General features: G+C 34.6%; 1 protein-coding gene across 1 annotated transcript; it reads left to right on the forward strand.

Annotated features, from left to right (window-relative positions):
- The first annotated feature begins 132 nt into the window (after positions 1-132).
- Positions 133-17,662, forward strand: LOC103565807 (glutamate decarboxylase 1-like). Its single transcript, XM_070630338.1, has 11 exons — positions 133-215; positions 547-662; positions 2,196-2,275; positions 3,351-3,405; positions 3,924-4,040; positions 4,835-4,899; positions 5,002-5,080; positions 7,611-7,760; positions 13,647-13,754; positions 15,153-15,242; positions 17,246-17,662. Exons 1-11 carry the CDS (start codon positions 137-139, stop codon positions 17,417-17,419), a joined length of 1,113 nt encoding a protein of 370 aa, XP_070486439.1. The 5' UTR covers positions 133-136; the 3' UTR covers positions 17,420-17,662.
- Positions 17,663-20,849: the final 3,187 nt, after the last annotated feature.

A 20,849-nucleotide genomic window follows, 5' to 3' on the forward strand; every position in this document is an offset into this window, starting at 1 on the left:
TACAGAATACAAAAATGTACAAAATCTTATTTAGGAAATGATGTTATTTATTCTCTTCCATTTAATATAATTCACAGTAGAATTTCTATATATGTATTATAGGTTTACATATGAAATAGCTCCAGTATTTACAGTCATGGAGACAATTCTTCTCAAGAAAATGTATGAAATTATTGGTTGGGGAGAAACAGAGGGAGATGGATTATTTTCACCTGGTAAGAAAAAGCAAGAAATCATTTCTATATGCTAAATGAATTACATGTTAGGAGACACTCAAAATATATTTTAGCTCATACTGTTATCTTTGAGACAGAAATGTTCACGAGCCATTGTGTTGGTTATAATTGCAAACAAAGTTTCCAGAAATCTAAAAGTTGTGAGTTGTGTTGTCTGGTCTTTCTCTCAGCACTTTCAGGAAGTATCTTTCAAAAATAACATCACTGATTTGGCACCACTTTAGTTTCAGAAAGCTCTCAAGTTGTCATGATTTCAGTGAATATTTCTGATTTTGAAATTAGATTATCAGTTGCTGTTTCTCTTCCATAGGTGGGAGTATATCAAACCTCTATGGTATATTAATAGCTCGTTATAAACAATATCCAGAGATAAAAAGAAAAGGCATGACAGTGCTTCCAGGCATCGTATTATTTGTTTCCGAACAAGTAAGTGTCAAGTCCAGATTTTTCCAACTTTTAAGAATCTTCTAAAATAAACTGATAAAGTAGTTGGAAGACTGAGAATGTTAGCTTCATTTTTTTCATTAAATATATTCAGTAATCTCTCTATCTGGATCTATTGATATTGGAAAGGGAAAAAAACAACCTTCCAGTCAATACAGGCTCTCTAGATTAGCAATACCAATAATTCAGGATTAAAATTTAATTTCAACATATGAGAAACTACAGAAAAAAATGTGATTATAAATATAAAACGTTCTGCTATCTTCACCAAAAAAAGAAAAATTAAGCCATAAAAGTTTCAAAGATTTAATGGTTCTCTTTAACATTGAATGAAGAGAACAAGAATGTGATTAATGTTTTATTTTTCCAGTTGGGACTAAAGAAACCAGTTGAAAACAAAGCTTTATTTTTATAGACTAGGCTATCAACCGAATGTTTCTGATATTGACAATATATCCTCAGATGGGTCTGTTTTAATGTTCCAATCTTGTACAGAGCATCAAAACTTCTTTAAAAAAATTCATCCTTCTAATAAATCTGGTCACTTTTTTCCTTCTACCACAGCAGTGCTTGTAATCTTAAAGCGTAATAGTAGTTCCAGTTTTAGAATTCTAGATAAAAATACCTGGAAAAACAGGATTTCTTTGAAATGTCCCTGTGTTTGCAATATGCTTCTACTACGGAACTCAAATTAGCATTATACATATGCATGTTATCAAGTGGGAGATCACTGCTGCATATGTAATTTACTATAAAGCTTAACTTAAAATGCTTGTTTACAAATGTCGTTTTCATCATTTGACATACAATTTTTAAATATAATGAGTAAATAAGCCGAAATTCCATTATGTAAATTTAACCTGTATTTTCTATTGAAATGAAAGCATGGTTAGGGTTTTAAATTTCTGTATTTTTTTTCTCTCATACCTGTAGTCTTTTCTTGGCAACTAAAAATAGGCCAGGCCAATTTGTCTTTTGCCTGCTACTATCTCCATCTTACTGATATTATTTATATCCGGTAGAATGATACAAGGAAATAATAGTTATCTAGAAGGCAAGAAATCAAAGTTGGTGTCAAAGTCAGAATTAAGTATTGCAAATATCACAAGAAGGAATGCGTTTCTCCAGGAATTGCTCTTTTTTAAAAAAAACTTTGTAATGCAAGAGTGAGAGCTGTCCTGAATATGTAAGGATTTCCCTGGAGGCCATTATCACTAAATCTATAAATGACATGTCTTCATGTGTATACAAAGAACTAGAATATTCATACACCTACTGCACTTGAAGAGTTGTGTTCTGTGACAGTGCCTTCTAGAAAGAAGAGCTACAATCTTCTTCATCTCAACAAGCATCATGATGAGGGTCTGGAAACAGCTTGGTACCTGTACTTGTGTGTATACATGTATACATGCACAAACCCGTTCAAAGTCATGCCTTTATGCCCCGAATGCCCTAGGGTAAATGATTATTTAACGCAGAAAATTCATGCCTTTCTCATTTTCATTTTTGCCCAAGGGTCATTATTCAGTAAAGAAAGCTGCCGCAATCCTTGGTATTGGAACTGATAATGTAATTGAAGTAAAATGTGATGAAAGGTATGTTTCTTAATATATTCTCAAAATTTTTTATCAGAAAATTTTTTAAGTAATTTAAAAAATTATTATAAAAATTTTATTATTATAAAAAATTTTTATTAGTCTTCATAGACTAAAATTCCACTTTCTTATTATTCTAATCTTTAGCAAGAATACTCTACCAGATTAGTTTCAATGAATTTTAACTAGAATTAATTATTAAGAGGCACCAAAGTTATCCTATCCTATTGTTAAAATTTCTTCACTAAATATGGTCTCATGTAAGTGGGACTGCCATGTACCTGTTCCCTCTTTCGAGTATATTGACATCAATATAATGATGTTTGAAGACAAAAAAATTGTTGGCCTTTGAAACAATGAACATCTTCTAATATTAGGATCTTTTCCTATTTTATTTGCTATCTATCTATCTATCTATCTATCACCTACCTACCTAATAGATTATTTCATCAGAAAAAAATACTGTAATGTTGATGGAAGTGAGCAGTTTTATCCTATTCCTGACTTTAACAGGAACCCTTCTAGTTAATCATCAACAGATATGCTGGTCTTTAGTCTGATAGCTAAATGAAGTAGAAAAATACTGGCTTTTGTTTTTTCGCAGAAATTTGCTGTGAAGAAATGTGAGGCCAACTGAATTCATACCACTCTCTTTACCCCCTCTCAGTTTGGATACTTGATTTTTCTACTTTGATGTCAAGAGGGCTTTATTTTATAAAGAGAGAGAGAGAGAAAGGAAAGAAGGTAAAAAAGAAAGAAAGGAAGAAAGAAAGAGAAAAATAAATTTTATCATTCTCTATCTTTCTTAGAAAGACCAGAATCTTCTGATTAGTAAGTAATGCAAATTTTAAGATGACTAAATAGTAAACTAAGCACTCTTTAATTCAAACAACGTGATATGTAACATTGGTTTTAGGCAACTGAGCATTTATCTAACACCTATTTATAAACCAATAAATACCTTTGAGAGACACTAAAAACTATTTTTTCTCCTGCATATAATTTATTCTCCTAATTTATAGAATCAATATGTTTATTCACTCATAATAGATCAATGTATATTTGCATTTTTAAGGGGAAAGATGATTCCAGCTGAGTTAGAGAAAAATATATTACAAGCTAAAAGAAAGGTATGTTCTACAGTTCCATATTTAACATGCAAATGCATCTTATTTTCTTGACCTATATTCATTATTGGAAAACAATTGATAAGATAATTGCTAGCAGAAATAAAATAATCCCTAAATGGAGGAAATTCCTTATAAAATTGAAGTGAAATAATTAAATAACAGTGCAGTATTTCTCTAATAGTTTTGTTTCTGTTAAATATCAAAAGAAAAGTTATCAAACTATTTCCTAAATAAAGGAATTTGGTCATCTCTATTTTTGTGGTGTTATTTTATGAAAATAAATTCACGGAGAAGTAGTAATAAGTGAAACTCAGGCGTGATGGTAGGGATAGCACTTCATCTGGTTAAGCTCCTTTCTCCAGCCCCCTGAGAATATCTGAAGTCGTCAGGTTCTTAACGCCCTTCAGCAATGTCACCCGGCTTCCTGAGGTGCAGACATGTAGTGGTTAAGTAACAATATTAACATGCCTGTGGACTCCATGAGACTGTAAGAATGATTTAGCTTTTGCCATCACCAGGGCCAGACTCCTTTTTGTGTCACTGCCACAGCTGGCAGCACAGTGTTGGGGGCCTTCGACCCTCTCCAGGACATTGCAGATATTTGTGAGAGGCACAACCTCTGGATGCATGTGGATGTAAGTAGGTCACATCTTTCAATCTGGTTCATCATTTCCCTTTTGAAAAAATGTATCCTGTGAACAATCCTTAAAATTTCTTAATTGGCATTGCGGGCAAGACGAAAATTTCTCTGTAAACTAATTTTTATAATGAATAAATATAGAGAAAGAATAGTCTTATTTGCACAAGTGATTTTAAATGGACTAATACAGGATCATGGAAAGAGCTACACTAGTATCAAGTGATTTTAAAAAGTCCCAAACTCTACACATATTCAACCAACAATGTAGAAAATCAATGTGAAAAAATAGCTAAACCCAATTTGAAATCCAAAGATTTAGCCCATTACTCTAATATACATTTTTTAATTAATAACTGTTAAGGAAATCGAAACTTTTGATGCTATTAATTTGGTACAGTGACGTTGGGCAAAAATTTCCTTGGCTTTGAGTAGAGTTGGACAAATTTAAAGTTATATAATATGATAGCGACTTTAATTTTTCTGTAGCATTGCCAAATTTGATGCCAACTTTTTTTTATCTGTCTCTGGCAATTATACAGAAGGTGTCTGAATTAATTAGAAACCTAAAACTTTACTGTGTCATGAATAGACAATGAGGATTCATAAGAGGAAATTTTAAAATGCATTGTTCTTGTAAGTAGGATAATTATAGCCAAGTTTATAATTATCTAGCATAGCAATTAAATCTTCATCAACTTTTGAAATAAATTTCACATAGAAAAAGTAGTCAATGCAAATTAAAAAGAAATAATTAACATAAGAACTCGTGTCCTTTGTATCCTGTTGTAGGCAGCTTGGGGAGGTGGATTGCTGCTGTCCAGAAACCACTCCTATAAACTCAGTGGCATTGAAAGGTGAGACCTGGGCTATTGCTTGTGAAAGCAAAAGAAGCTGCTTAGGCTTCTATTCCCTTCCATTAGACTGTGAGTACTCACTGGAGCTATTTTATCACCTAGGGCCAACTCGGTGACCTGGAATCCACATAAACTCATGGGTGTCCCCCTTCAGTGCTCTGCTATCCTGATCCGGGAAAAAGTAAATGATCTCTATTTTTAAGTCATGACATAATGGATGTCTTAGTGATGACTGGCTTCATTGTGAATGTTAATAAAACCAAAATAATTATGGCCTCATTGACTTAACATAGTGTACCACAATTTGCCCTACTGAGGAACACTGATCCTTCCTCCTTGATTTTCAAGTGGCCACTGGGTAACTGAGGTGCCACAAAATCAAACTATGGAGCACAGGTAGTAACTCAATGTGTGCATAAGACCTAGGATGAGACAATAGACAGTGACGACAAGGTCTGTGGAAAACCTGATCATTTATGCCCCACTTCCTAAAAACACCATGAAAAAACAAAACATTTCCTAGGTGTCAAATTTGACCCACTGGCCAATTTGTTATCTCAGAGTGTAGGACCAAAAATAGAACTTCTTTTAAGTGCAGGTAACCGAGTAACTTCGATATACTTTTAGCATAAAAAACACAAATTTACGGGTTGTGTGAAATTATTTTCTGCTTATGTTTGTGTACTTTATCTCTGTCAATAGTAAAGGTGATGCCGTACAAGGAGATAAGCCCATGATCTCCTCCAAGGAGAGGTGCAATTAAAGCTCAATGAGAGAATTCTTATCTCTACTTAGTTGTCAGAAATGCAAACAGATTTTACGTAGTTATCATTTATAGCTTTTTTTCTTTACTCAAAAGCAATCCAAAGGGTTTGGATATAAAAATAGCCTGTCTTCCTATTGTACTGCCTTACCTGGTACTCCTAGCTTACTCCTGAGTACGTAATGCCTACTTCACCTCTCCTAGTTCTAAGAGAATCTTTACCCTCTCCCAGTCTGGGCCATTGCCACCAACTTAGGCTGGAACTATTAGCGCTGCTTCAGAGTCTGCTTAGTTGGCCACATGACAGCAGAGTCTCATCAATAAAATGCAGCTGCCTTGTGTTCCAAGCCTGCAGGGTAACAAGCTAATCCTTCCTTCCCACTGGTGTGTGTCCAGTACCCAGGAACTACAGTGTGGCTGCATTTTTTTTCTTTAAGAAGCTTTTGAGTTTGTTCCCCTTTCCCCTTGCTAACACGTCTATATTAAACTTTCAGATTTCTGCTACCGTTACGTGTAGGGCTCAAATACAAATTTTCTGCAGTCTTTTCTGATTTCTTCACCCATGATATGTTGAAGTAGCCCCACGCTTACCCACCCAGCCTCCTGCAACCCAGATCGTAAACTCATGCGGGCAACGCTCTGCCACCGTTTTCCTTATCACGAATCCACTGTCCCAGCAGTGTGTGACAGATTGTAGGTGCTACAAATATTTGTTGCCTTAATGAGTAAATGTAACTTAATCTTCTCATTAGAAGGGATAGGCAGAAATCATATTGATTATACTGTTTTAGCTATTTTAAATAGTCTCCAACGCTTATCTAACAAAAAATTAAAATGGGAGTTTGAGGTAGACTAAAGAGAAAATAATTACATGTGTAAATAGGACACCCAAGATATAAGACATAAAGTACTCTCCTTTTCAAGGTATCATTTCTATTCCATTTCCCCCAAATCCTACAATGCTTCCCACCACACTGCGGTCGTTTCCCTAGATCAATAGCCTACCCTAAAAAAGAGTGTGAGTTTCCTTTCTTTGGAAGTTGGGTTTCCAGATACTCCAAGACAAACTGCCCTTTTGTCAGCTCCCAAATCCATCACTATGTAGATATATGACCTTGAAAATTACTTAACACATTAAAGTACTAGTTTCTTCAATCTGTAAAATGATGTACTAGTACCAATGTCATGAGTTTTCTGTGAAGATCAAATGATACAATATTTGTGAAATGTCCGGTGTATAATAAACACAGAATAAATATCTTATTTGCTCCCTATAGAAAGAGTTATGCTTGTTATATATTTAAACCACACCCTGTCAGTGCGCACAGATGTTGCCTTTGTTGTGCTGTAGCAACACACAGCCTTTGAGAAAAGTCTCTCTTTAATGGGGTGATGGAAAAGATTACTTCCTTCTACTGAGTATTTCTTAACCATCCAAAGCAAATGTTTCTCCACTCTTTAACACTGAGGAGGAATGTTTTTAACATCTTTTAGGTGAGAGGAAATGGCTTGGAAAGCACAAAATTAAATGAACGGATTCCTTTGTTCTCTACCTACTGTGGCCATGAGAGCAGTTTACTGACTGGCACGTACATTGGTGATTGAGGGGATAGTTTAGTTAAAGTGACCCAGGCACTCAGTTCTCATTAACTTCAAATTATGATAGGCACCTAATTTCAAAAGAGCAGCAAAACTTCAATGCTTTTGAAAAAGTTAAAGAAAAATAGACAAATATTAATCCAATTACACCACCTGCTGTTCCAGATAAATCCTAAGAACAACTGAATATACCAAAATTCTAAGCGCCTAACATTTTTGTATAGAATAAACAAAATTCTATTTAGGTGTGCATGTAAAGTAGAAATGCTAACTTAGTTGAAATAAATAATTGTGATTTCTTAGTGAAATGTATATGACTTACATGTAAGGTATATTATTGCTTTTTTAGGGTCTTCTGGAAGCCTGCAACCAGATGCAAGCTGGATATCTTTTCCAGCCTGATAAACTCTACAATGTTGACTTTGACACTGGGGATAAGACTATTCAGTGTGGGCGACATGTGGATATCTTTAAGCTATGGTTAATGTGGAAAGCAAAGGTAGGGATTTGCCACCTCTTTTATTAGGTCTTATTTATTCAGATGCAAAGTATAGACTATTCCAATTTTTTAGAGCTCTATTAGCCCCAAATTACAGCCCCATTATTTTTCTAAACATCTCCCAAGGAAACTGCTATATTTCTAATTGCAAATGGAAAGCTTCATTTCTCAGATCAAAATTCTAACTGAGTTGGAAAAAATTGGGGTATATTCCACCATTACTATATACTCTACCAAATTGCAGGGATAAAAATCTGGCAGGAATATAAACTGGTTTGCAGTTTTTTTGTTTTTTAGTTTTTCTTTTTGGCGAGGAAGATTTGCCCTGAGCTAACATCTGTGCCGATCTTCCTCCATTTTGTATGTCGATGGCCACCACAGCATGGCTGATGGGTGGTGTAAGTCCGTGCCTGGGATCCAAACCCACAAACCCTGGGCCATCAAAGTTGAGTGCACCGAGCTTACCCACTATGCTACAGGGCCAGCCCTGCAGCTTTTTTTCTTTTTGCAAGGAAGATTGACCCTGAGCTAACACCTGTTACCAATCTTCCTCTTTTTTCTTGAGGAAGATGGTCCCTGAGCTAACATCTGTGCCAGTCTTATTCCATTTTGTATGTGGGATGCCACCACAGCATGGTTTAACAAGTGGTGCTTAGGTCCGTGCCCAGGATCCGAACCTGTGAACCCTGGGCCGCCGAAGCAGAGTGCAAACTTAACCACTATGCCACCAGGCTGGCTCCCCTACAGCTCTTTTTAAAAACTGTTTTTTCTCCTTTACTGATTGGAATTGGTAATAGGTCAAGCTACTTGACATCAATATAGATTCTCAGATGTGAACGCTTTATTGCCCGAATGTTCAATCTACCTTATAGTCAAGGTCAGCAGATAGAGTCTCTCCAAAGATTGTGACAACAGTAAGACATGTTCTGCATCTCCTGCTCCTTGCTTATAATTATTGACTTAGATAATTGACATGCTTTTAGGAAGCTATTTCTATCACCCTCTTCCTAATTCAATCCTCTATAGAAAGATGGACATTAGATTCTGTGCAGATGAAAGCTTTGGCATGAACTGACAGCATCTTTAATATATTACTGACCCTATTATTTAATCTGAAGTCTCTTCTTTTGTTAGAAATCTACTCCTCCAAAACCAGAGACATCACTTTTCATGGAAATCACCCAGCAACAACCTGGTGTATAATCAGCACTCTGATATAGGAATCTATGTAATCAGTTACCCCGGAAGACATTGGCAATTAGTTCATCTTGGAGGAGTCACTGATAATTTTCGTTATTCAAAGATACGCATTCTGCAAGTTCTTTTTCCTGAAGATTTTTAATTAGCCAATTTGGAAATTTGTTAAACTTGCTTTAAAAATCTTCTAAGCTCAAATTTTTGTAAGCACGAAGCTCAAATATTTATGTAGACCTTTCAGACACTGATAATCCAAATATCCCTCAATCCGATTCTGTACAGCTTTATTTATGTAAATACTTTCATGAACCTCCTCAGTTTTTTAAGAGGTTGGCATTTCTCCCATAGCTTAGCTGTCAAAGCATATAGCTTGACTTCGCTTAGATCAGAGTATATGTACCTAGACACTTGTCATGAGGTTCATCCTTGAATTCGCAAATGCTCAACATGTATCAAAACATTTTAAAAAGAAATTATATGTGTAAAGGATTATGTAAAGGGTCATATAGTTCGTCTATTCCTTCATGCAATAAAAGAGTGGCATTCAGACTTTTTAACACAATCCACAGTAAGAAATGCATTTGATGTTGTGGCCTAATGACATACACACACATACACACACACACACACACACACACACTGTAATTAGAACAAAAGTTTCAGGAAAAAATCTATAATTTGTGAAATTCTTTAGTATTTTCTATTCTACTCTATCTCATTGAAAGAAAAACTTAATTGTTTCTATTACCCACTTACAGGCTACTACCTACAGTTTAAAAGACACAGATAAGCAAGTCTGATATGGATTAAGCCAGACCCTCAGAGAGTTGTGTACCTGGACCACCTTGTTTGGCCTTCTATAAAACAGACTTGACCGATGATTTTTTAGTATCTATATGTATTTATTTCATCCTTCAGTAAACATAAGGTTTCTGGGTCAGAGGAAGATCAATTATTTACTTACAGAATATCTCAGTGTCAATTTCCCACACCCCACTTCCCCCTTGGGGGAACACGAGGAGGGCATGTCACATCACCCCACGTTTGCAAAGGGGATTTATATTACAGAAGAGGGAGCCCGAAGTTGGGAAGCTGGAATCTTATATATAAGCTGGCACACCCACTCTGAGAGGGAGAGAGGGAAAGGAGGAGAGAAAGAGCTTATGTTTATTCCCGAATGCAATGCAAAGAAATCTTTTGGTAGAGGAAAGAGAGATCTCTGCCCACCTCTGCCCCAGAATGAAAGCATTTGACTCCTGGAAAGATAACAAAGATTTTATTATTATATTTATTTATTATTCAATGGGAGCAGAGATTACAGAGAAACTCAGTATAGGGTGAAATGGAAATGCTTTTCTCAGAAAAGAATATTTCTATACAATGGAAATCAGGTTCAGGTAAATATCCACGGCAGGCTTAAAAAGGAGTTGACTTGCAAGTTTGTTAGCATGATTTATGACTATTAAATATTTAAACACTTGAAATGTGAGCCTCCATCAGCATTATTTACAAAATAATGGGCATTAAGAGCAAAGTCTAGAGATATAAATTTAAAAAATTCTGTTTTGTCCTTGTTTACTCTAATTACACAATAACTGCTTCATTGATAGTAGAAAGAGGAGCCATCATTAATGAAATTTATGTACCTTATAAATAAAATTAATTATAATATTCTATGATAGGTTATAAAAATAAGTTAAGAAAACATACAAGATTCTTCAAACACTGATTACATATGCAAACTCAAGTATAATGCAAAAGCTTCTTTTTGGATGGATTCTCTAAATGGGTTGGACTGGTTTTAGACTCATAACATGAATCTGTTTGGGCTATGAGAATGCTATAGGGAGCTTAACTGTCCAAGAGCTCCATCTGCTTCTCTTAAATTCATAATTGCATTTGCCCCAAGGCTATGCTTTCCACAGTTTTTTCCCAGCCAATGACTGAGCATGGCAGCAATTCTGAGGCATTCCTATTCCTGAGAGACACGAGACTCTTCTGAGAGCTGATTTGGTGTGAAGACTCCCCAGTGGCTTTTCAAATCTTCCTTAAACTTGGTGGCAGTCTAAGATGCTTCTACCCCACCTTTCCTCTTCCCCTTCACTTAGGGTCAGACTTATTCCCAGTCTGATAGCCCTCCAAGTCTAAGTGGCTCCTTCTCCCTGTCTTTCGCACAGGTACTTTCATTAAGAAAATCCTTGCACTTTAATCTTATCTTAGTGTCTACTTTTTGGAGGACCTGGTCTAATAGAGTCCAATATAGTTCAGAATAGAAGTGCTATTGTCTTTACTATTCAGTCTCTGTAGACTTTTTATGAAGAAACTTAAAGATGCATTCACAATAAGGACGTAAGTCCTGATAGTTTTCATTGCCAATTTAATAGGCATGAATGCCGCCAAAAGTTCTATATGGAAAATTCCTGGAGAGTAATAAGCTCTATGCCAACTATTTCAAAGATCCTTAGCACCACTTCTTCAGAATCAAGAGTAGGAATATTCTTTATCAATAATTTCTGTTAACTTTTCTGCAAGTTTTTCTTCTTTTCAACTACATACAGCTTCCCTCTGAAACAGACTGCCCTCAAGGAAAAATATCTGGCATAACATCAAATGATAAAGTGGTTATCTCAAGAAATTAGTCCATTCATATTTAATCACTCCTATTTTTAAGCATTTCAAAGATTGACAATGCCTTTTCCAAACCAATATTTGTTCAATATTGTGAGAGTTGGTGCTTCTGACCACATGGTCATATAATCAAAACTTTTCGCACATTTGATTCATATATATGTTTCCTATGGAGAAAAACAAGCATTGAAAAAGGATAAGGAGTGAAGGAGTGCTGGGGGTGAGTATTTGTAATCTTAAATGGGGGTAATTGTCAATAAGAAGGTTACATTTGAGCAAAAATCTGAAGAAAGTGAAGAAGGGGTCATGCTGATATTTAGGGGAAATGTGGCTAAAGGGAATCTCAACTTCAAAGCCGTGAGACAGAAGCATGCCTGTTGTGTCTAAGACACAACAAGGAGATCATATATGGTTAGGGTGGGGGGAGCTGGTTAATAAAAGACAAAACTTGAATAAGAAAGATATGAAAGGGTTCCTCAGTTATTAATGCTTCTTAGAATTCCATCACCTTCTGTTTGTGTTGGCAATAAGCTCTGACTTAAACAGAAAGTGTGACCTCTTGGGACCCTTAGTATCCCTGCTTACTGAGTTGTAGATGCAGCATGTTTACCTTGTTCTTGCATTTTGTGTCACTGAGCTCCCACTTATTGTGAGTTCAGTGGAATTCTATGCTCATTGTGCACGGTAAATGCTATGTGTGAATGGGGTGGCAAGGAATGGGAGATATGTATGTTGCATGCATCACCTTAGCTCACATGTATGATCCGTTATCCCGTTGGACTTCACTTACAAAACACAGTTCAAGATAAACTTTTAAAGTATTACAGGACAGTGACAGCACAGCATTAAATTAAACATGAAACCCTTCTGCGTATGGGGGCCTATGTTACTGCACAGGCTGTATGCCCGTGAAGCCAGCTCTGATCACAAAGGCTTAAGTATTGAGAACACACTGGAGTACCACCTCATACGGTTGGAAAGGCTCTACACTATACTAGCCTAGAATAAATGTTACTGCATACCCTCAGCATGGACAATAGATGTATGGACAGGAGCAAAGAGATCAGCTGGGGAGCACTTTGAATAATGCAGGAGAGAGTGAATGGGCCTGCATAATGGCAGTCAATAAGAAATATTAGATTCTAATGAGATTTTGAAGGTAAACCAAGTGGAATTTGCCAAAATATTAGATATGGAGTGTGAGGAAAAGAGGAAGATCAAGGATAAGAATCACTTCAATGTTTTGGGCCTTAGCAACTAAAGGGTAAAATCGTTATATTATTGAGATTGGGAAGATTGTGAAAGAAACAGTGTGTATAGAAAGATCAGGTGTTCAGTTTTGGCAATTCATTTTGAGACGTTATTACTCTTGTCAGTGGAGATTTGAATAAGCAGTTTATTATATGTCTGAGGTTCAGAGATGAGGTGTTGGATGAAATATAAGTAGGCGAGTCATCAGCATATCTGTGCTATTTAGAACCACGACATAAGCAGAAATAACCAAGGGAAAGAAGGTGAATGGAGATAGTGACTGGTCAGTTTGTCTTGGCCTTAGTTCCCCACCTCATAAGGTTCTTCTAAGAGTAAATTAGACCAAGTGTATAAGCACGAAACCACATGCCAAGGATACAGCAGAAGCTCAGCAACCGTTAGTTTTTAAAGACACTATCCCGACAAGTATGCCAAGGGCTTTGTTCCTAGTATTTTTCCTACTCCTCACATCATTACATATAATTTTTAAAAACTTGCTCTACATAACAGACAGATAAAAATTTTCTGTCAAAATATTTAGCAAACATTTGTAGATCTAGGCTTTTGAAACTTAGAAAGGCTAAGTACCTTGCCTCAAGTTCCACAGACAGTAGGGAGTAAAAGCAGTTCAAGGAGATAGAAACAAAAATGCAGTGATGTAGATAACACGTGCTATTAGTAAGATAATAAGCACATTTTAAAAGTAAGTACATTTAAATAAATTTAATAAATTTCAGGAAATTCTTCAATGTAGTTTAAAGAAACTTACTTCAATGGAAGCTTTCTTTTAATTCTTTTTTTAAATTACAGGGAACCTCTGGCTTTGAGGCACAGATCAACAGATATATGGAACTTGCAAAATACTTCTATAAGGTTTTAAAGAAAAAAGATAACTTTAAGCTTGTGCTTGATGCAGAGGTAAGGACTCTTAGTTTTGTTTTTTTTGAGATCGTTTAATGGATGTAAACTTTCTTTGCTGGATATTCTTACCTGACTCTGTTCCCTATCTAATACTAAGGGATAGTTTTAAAAGTATACTTAACAATGATCATAAATATTTTATTTGATCTAAATGCAAACTATTTAGATTTTAAAACCTTTTTCATTTAAGTTCTATATCTTACAAGCCAAGGGTCCAAAAGCCTTAATTTGATGATTCTATTCAACCTTTTATTTTTTAAGACAATTAAAATTATTTGACTATATTTGCTTTTCTGATTTCTCTGGCACTGAATCAAGAGTAATTTAACTGTTCCTTTAAATTGTATGATCATCTTTGGTAAATCGTTATTAAGGTGCTAAGTAGATATTAATGACAAATTGAGAATTTTGCTAGCATTGTATCTGTCTTCCTCTTCAAGGCCCAGTCAACTATCCAGTGGCAATCACTGTTATGCTAATGAGAGTAACTATAAGGAAACAAAGGTGCTTTGTCTCTCTTCTAAATTGTCTTCCTCTGATTACAGCATGGTCTTAATTTTCGTTAGCTCTCTCTCAGTCTTAAGTGGAAACTAGAAGTAAAGGGGTTTGTTTTTAATACTATGCATCCTCTGATAGTTTATTTTCCTCTCTGCAAGGAGCTTTTCTAATTGATTAAATTTTATGATTGAATCAGTAGAAAAGTTCCTTGCAGAGAGGAAAATGTAAGTTCTCTTTGTCTATGTGAAAGACATCCAGTCACTGAAACCAGAAAACTTGAATTTATCTTGAAAGCCCAACAAAGATCAATTCTATGCTTTGAAGATTTTGAAAATGTAAACCCTCCTATCTATACCCACAGCCCTTGGTTTAGTGAAGTCCTCTCCGTATCCTGAATTACTATACCATCTTATTTATTAGTATTCTCTCTTCAATTATTCTTTCCTTTAATCAGTAGTCCATACTCCAACCCCAATGATCTTTCTCAAATACAAAATTGGCATTATCATTAAAATATTTAAAATATTTTGTAGAATGGGTATGGGATGGATGGCTAAAGATCTTTGAAGAAATTAATAGACCAGAGCATGGGGAGGACAACCTGCATAGATAAGGGAATCATGGAAAATTATGGTAGGAGAGGTGTTGGGGAAAGACAACAAGAGCCCATGCCAGACTGGGCTTTCTGTGGGGACAGTGGCTATTTCTTTTATTTCCGTATCTAGTGCTTGACATGTATTAGGCCCTCAAAAATTATTTTTAAATGTATCAAAAATTAAATTAATTAAAATACTTCTGAAATAATTAAGAAATTAAGTAGGGCTTTAAGGATGCTTATAAAATCACTAAGGAATTAGGTAGGGATTTAAGAAGACATAAAATTTATCTTTGGTTTAGCCTGAGTTCACCAATGTCTGCTTCTGGTACTTCCCACCAAGACTTAAACATATCCCAAAAGGTTTTGAAAGAGATCAAGAACTCCAAAAGGTAAGTGTGTGTGTGTGTGTGTGTGTGTGTGTGTAGTGTTTTTAATTCTAATATTTCCTTTTAAATAATGTGTCTGGTTAGTTTGATTGGTTAGTTTTTAGCGGTCATGTGGTCCCAAGCCATTGGTTTAATACTCATATGGAGCCAAGTGAAATCTCAACCTATCAGTCATTTTGCACATTAATCCAGTCATCATTTATATAATTGAAAAACATTTATTGAGTGCTTAATATGCAATCAGCTGAATTTCCTACCCTTTGGTTAATTCATTCATCAATTAATATTTGCCAGGTATTCCACTAGGAGTTAGAGGTATGAAATGAGTAAGACAGAATTCTGGTCTAAAGTTGGCTAAAAGGCTTAGTGGGAGAGAAGACAAGAATATAAATAATTATAATCTCTAAGAGCAACAGAAGAAGTACTTTAAGAAGTGTTATCAGATTTGAAATACTTATGATAAGGTCATCTGAGCAAGAATCTGAGAGAGATTTTATTACAGATCAATGACGATCTTGAAAAAAATCCAAATGAATATCATGGTAATGGGGTATTTCATCTTTACCTTAATAATATATATTAAAATAAAGAGAATCACCACCATTATATGTTATTTATCACCCATATTTATTGTAAGTTTTTAACTATATTAAGCATTCATCATATATGTATATACATTTTATAATAATACCAAAACTTTTGAGTTATACTGATATCACGACCACTTATCTTAGGTACTGTGAGGTGCCCTAGGATAAGTTGCACAAAACCGATACCAGTGTTTTAAGGAATCAACTTTCTCTATCATTAGATAATTTTACTTCTTTTTTAAGTTCTAAGAGAAAATAGAGATTTTTTTTTTTGTTTTGCTTTCTGCTTTGCATAATTCCCCTTATTTAAATATTTTATGGTTTGAAGCAAGTATTAAGTGAAGTTCTTAATTTTTTTCTTAACATATCAATGTTATCTTCCACTAGAGTGATTGCTACCAGCTGAGGGTTAGTGAGGGACGTATTTACACAGACTTAGCAAGCTGGCTCCTGGAGGTCCACACAACCCATTTACCAGACAGCTGTCTCTCTTAGGACTCTGTACAGGTTCCTGGATGGAAGGCAAGGCGGAACTATGAGACAAATTTTTTAAATATTGTGGGCAATAACTAATATTTATTATTTTATGGCCATATTGATTAATTACAATATTAAATAGGGAAGGACATTAAGTGAAATGTCTGGCTATTAAAGGAGATAAATATATATATAAATATATGTATATATATATTTACTTCTGCGCTGCCATTATATAAATACTTATGGGAAAGTTAAATAATGGATGGCATCTGTAGCATTTTAAAGATACACTATGAGCAGAAGCAGAAGTTTTGAGGAGGGGCATGTTGAGTAGTTGTAGACTGTCCCGCTCTGGCTTTCCTGAATGTCAGTGCCACTGCTGTAAGATAATAACCAAAGAATGTACTAATGTGATCCAATGCCACATGCGTAATGTCATTTTAGGAGCTGTACAGGACAATTAAATGGAATGTGTCTCTGTGAAATTTACAAAGAAACTATGATTTGCTGCAAAATAGTGACCTTGTAGGAAAACTCAAGATGTAGTATAATAATTCAAATAATGAAACTTACAATACCAAAATATACTACTATTTTTCCATTCCCTATTTCATTTTACCTCTTGCCTAGATAATTCTATTGAATTGCCATATAAATATAAGGAAAACGTCACACAACTTTCTTTAATGCATTCTAGCACACTTGCGTTATTTTATAAGTTTGGTAATTGTGAATCATGGAGTAGCGAGAGCTACAATATAAATATAGAAAATGCTGGTTTTTTTCTGTACTAAGCTGCTTCTTAAAAATTATCTCTGACAGATTTAAATTGCCTGCAATTTATTTTAAGCTAATGATAGTTATGTAGCCATCTAGTATGTGGAAGCATATTTACTTGTAAAATTCCCTTTTAATAATATTTACATTTACACACAGATTGCTCCAAAGATTAAAGCACAGATGCTAGAGGAAGGCACAGCCATGATAAGCTACCAGCCATGTGGGGACAAAGTAAATTTTTTTCGAATGGTCTTTTCTAATCCTGCTACGAGACAAACAGATGTTGACTATCTTATTGATGAAATTGAAAGGCTTGGGAAGGATTTATGATACTTCAATATGAACTTGAATACCAAATGCAAACACCAACTTAAAAAAAACCTACGTCTGAAGATAATACGAAAGGAATACTACAGATGATATCTTCTCTCAGAACTTTTGGTTCTCTTTTATCCTATGCTATCTAAGGTGATGAACGGGGAGTTGGTTTAGATAGATAGATAGATAGACAGATAAGTTCAAACTCATGTATTTGTTATTTTCATTAATTCAATAAAAACTATTGAAAATCTATTAAATGCTAGGTACTTTTCTTGGTGTGTTTAGAATACATCAGTAAATAAGAAAGACAAAAACCCTTTTTATTGTGAAGAAAAGAGACGTTCCATTGTGGACGTTCAGCAACTTAACATATATTTATGTACTTGAGTTAATTGAATAATGACTTCCTGAATTGAAATTATTTTCAATATCTTATGGTAGTGTTCTGTCTCTGTAAACAATAAAATAATATGTAAGGCATTTCTCTTTTCAAACAAATCAGATGAGTTAAGTGTTCTGTATTTTGGGGCAGAGAGTCAGGGAAAGGAATGGCAGGGCTTGACACATTCACCTTTGGACCTTTGCATTTTTATTTAGGAGGGACTATGGCTTCTACCAAGCATCTATACAATGATTTAATTCATTTTTTTTTTCTGCAACACTATTTTTAACATCCCCCATAGATCAATAGCAGTGCCATCCTTTTTCAATTCTTCAAAAGTGTATTAGCTGTATTTCAAAAATAGAATCAGATAGCTCCCTTATTCAGCTCCACTTTTGAGATAATAGCTGACGTTAATTGAGCACTTACTGTGTATCAGACAGTATGCTAAGGGTCTTAACTTGCATGTCTCATTTTGTCCTCTATTCATATTATGATTTAAGTGACTTATTATCTCCATTTCATGAATGAGAAGCTAAGATTTAAAGAGTTTGAATAATGTGTCTAACATCATGCTGCCAATAAGTAATAAAACCAAAATTTGCAGCTAACCAGGTTTCTTCTGAAGTCCCTATGACAAAACATCCCGCCAAATGCCTTGCTGCAATTCACACACTCTACCTACCAGTTGAACCATTTTCAAATCACTTGACTTAAGCAGGTCTCTTTCCTCTTCTCTGAAATAGGAATAATAATGGAGCCTATACTGCAAGGTTGTTGTGAGAACAAAATAAAATAATTCAATTAAATCTTTTTAAAATTTTTGAATTACTCTGCATGTTAGTTATTTTTCTTTCACAATATATATGTATATCAAATCATCACAATGTACAATTTAAGTATCTTACAATTTTGATGATTATACCTCAATAAAGCTGAAAAATTAAAAAGATATTTTCTTAATGTAGAAAAAAATCAAAGGATTCTTTAACTTCAAAGGAAGCTGAAATCTTAAAAATTAGTATTACATGATGGGGAAAGTAGAGCGAAATACAGGGCTGAATTTAGAGAAAAACATGAAGAGGGAAAGAATTTTCCATAGTATATATGTAACTCCTCTCTTACAGCCTACTAACAATTTACCTTCTACCAGATAGACAAAGAGGAAGTTGGACCCAATAAGAGACCTATAGTCTTGGCTGTGTATAGGCTTAGGAGGTAATTAACATTAGTTTTGCATATTTAATCTTTTTACTATGTCAAATAGAGTCAGAGATTCAAAAACATATACTAAGTAAAAATAAAATTTCATAACCTTGGTTTTATCTTCATTAATCATTCTGTGTACAACCAAATATTCTCATGGTTCTTCATTACAGAACCATGTACGCTTCTGTTCGCCAAGTTATGTTGCATTCATTGAAGTTAAATGTAGAACTTCCATATTTTAGAAATAAGAACACATAAATTGGGATGGAGATTCTTTTCAATTGTTCTTTTGCCAAACAAATGACATTTCATATCTAAAGTTTTCTCAGAGGAAATGTAAATTGATTATGCTATAGACTTTGATAGGCTGTGTCTTTGTAAAACGTAGGAAACAGTAGTTTAATCATCTAAGTGCAATTTACCCCTTGATAAGAATTACTGCTCTAGACAGGAGAGTTTGTTCCAAATGTGACCTGGTTTGTTAGACTTAGAAACATAAATCTGTTTCTTCCCTGTACATTATGTGTGATTGCCCATCATTACATAAAGGTTGCCAAACACAGATTAAACATTTCCTTATCAAAAAGTGCATTGAAGATGCTTTATCCTTATAATCGAAATTTTAGATATTGATTTTACTTCTCAATAAACACTTTGAAATAAGAATATATTAAATCATATTACTATTTTCATATAATATGCATATTATGTGGGTTATATAAACTAGTTAAAACAGTGCTTTCTTCCAAAATCAATTTTATGAATTAAGCAAGAATATTTTATAAAGTTTCTCCAAGAATGTTTTATAAAGAAATCTACAGTCTGAATTATTCAGTAGTGTTCTATTAACAACAAGAAACCTAATACAATTTTTTTCTCTATTATTTTGAGGTATGCAGCATTTCCAATTATTTGGATATCTATTTTACATGTTGTAGGAAATTTGTGACATTTCAATTAAAGAAAGGCTAATATTCACTAACTTATGTTGCCCCCTCAACCCTTGAACTGGGATTATTTTTCATTGCATGGCCAATCAAAGTTTTTAGCCAAAGAATACTTAACCATTCCCATGTTCCCATGGCTGAATTCTCTCAAGCAAGGATCTGGCACTAGTCTTGTATTACATGAAACGATGTATGAATTTGCCTTCCATAACTTATAGGAATTCTATAAAAAGAGCTCCTTTAGTGCTGCTGAGAAATTTAGTTTAGTATAAAATTCTTAAAGGGTTGTTACTAAGTTCATTTTTGTTTCTTTTGAACCTTTCCCAAACACAGTACAATATGTTTTTAACACAATAAACAACATTCATTTAACCAATAGACATGACTACCAGAGAGACTGTGTCTCCAGAATTCAGGCTAGAGCAGGGTAGACCAAAAAAAGAAATTAATGTATTTTTAAAAAATTTTATTTTCAATTCAAAGTGCTGCTATAGAATCGTGCGCAACATGTAGATGTTGATTTTGATGGCAATTTCAAGGATGGGTTAGAGGAGGAGCAAGGCTCGAGCTCAGAATACCAGGTTTAGAGGCTATTGCAATAATCCAAGGAAGGATAAGGACCCAGCAGTGCCAGGCAATAGGGAATTAACAGCTATTTAGGAACTAAAATTGCCAAAAGGCGTTGGGAAGATAAAAAAAAAGTTCAGAAAGCCTGAATTTTCTAGGCTGAAAGACAGCTTAGATCTTATTGGTAGCACAGAAATCCAATCGTGAGAGCCATATTAGCACAATGTCCTTGGTCTATTTAGCTTGCATATAGTAAACAAACTGGAATTTACGCATTGATAAGGGCACAGCTTACTGGAAAATAGCACACAAGCTATGTAACTATCTGAGTAGA

The sequence above is a fragment of the Equus przewalskii genome, chromosome 7 (genome assembly GCF_037783145.1).
Source record: "Equus przewalskii isolate Varuska chromosome 7, EquPr2, whole genome shotgun sequence".
NCBI lineage: Eukaryota > Metazoa > Chordata > Mammalia > Perissodactyla > Equidae > Equus > Equus przewalskii.

Bases quoted from the DNA above. Each gene is read 5' to 3' on its own strand.
- LOC103565807 (XM_070630338.1), top strand. From the start codon at position 137: ATGGAGACAATTCTTCTCAAGAAAATGTATGAAATTATTGGTTGGGGA. The intron at 3,406-3,923 runs GTATGTTCTACA...TGCCATCACCAG, and splicing joins TATTACAAGCTAAAAGAAAG to GGCCAGACTCCTTTTTGTGT. The intron at 7,761-13,646 runs GTAGGGATTTGC...TTTAAATTACAG, and splicing joins GGTTAATGTGGAAAGCAAAG to GGAACCTCTGGCTTTGAGGC.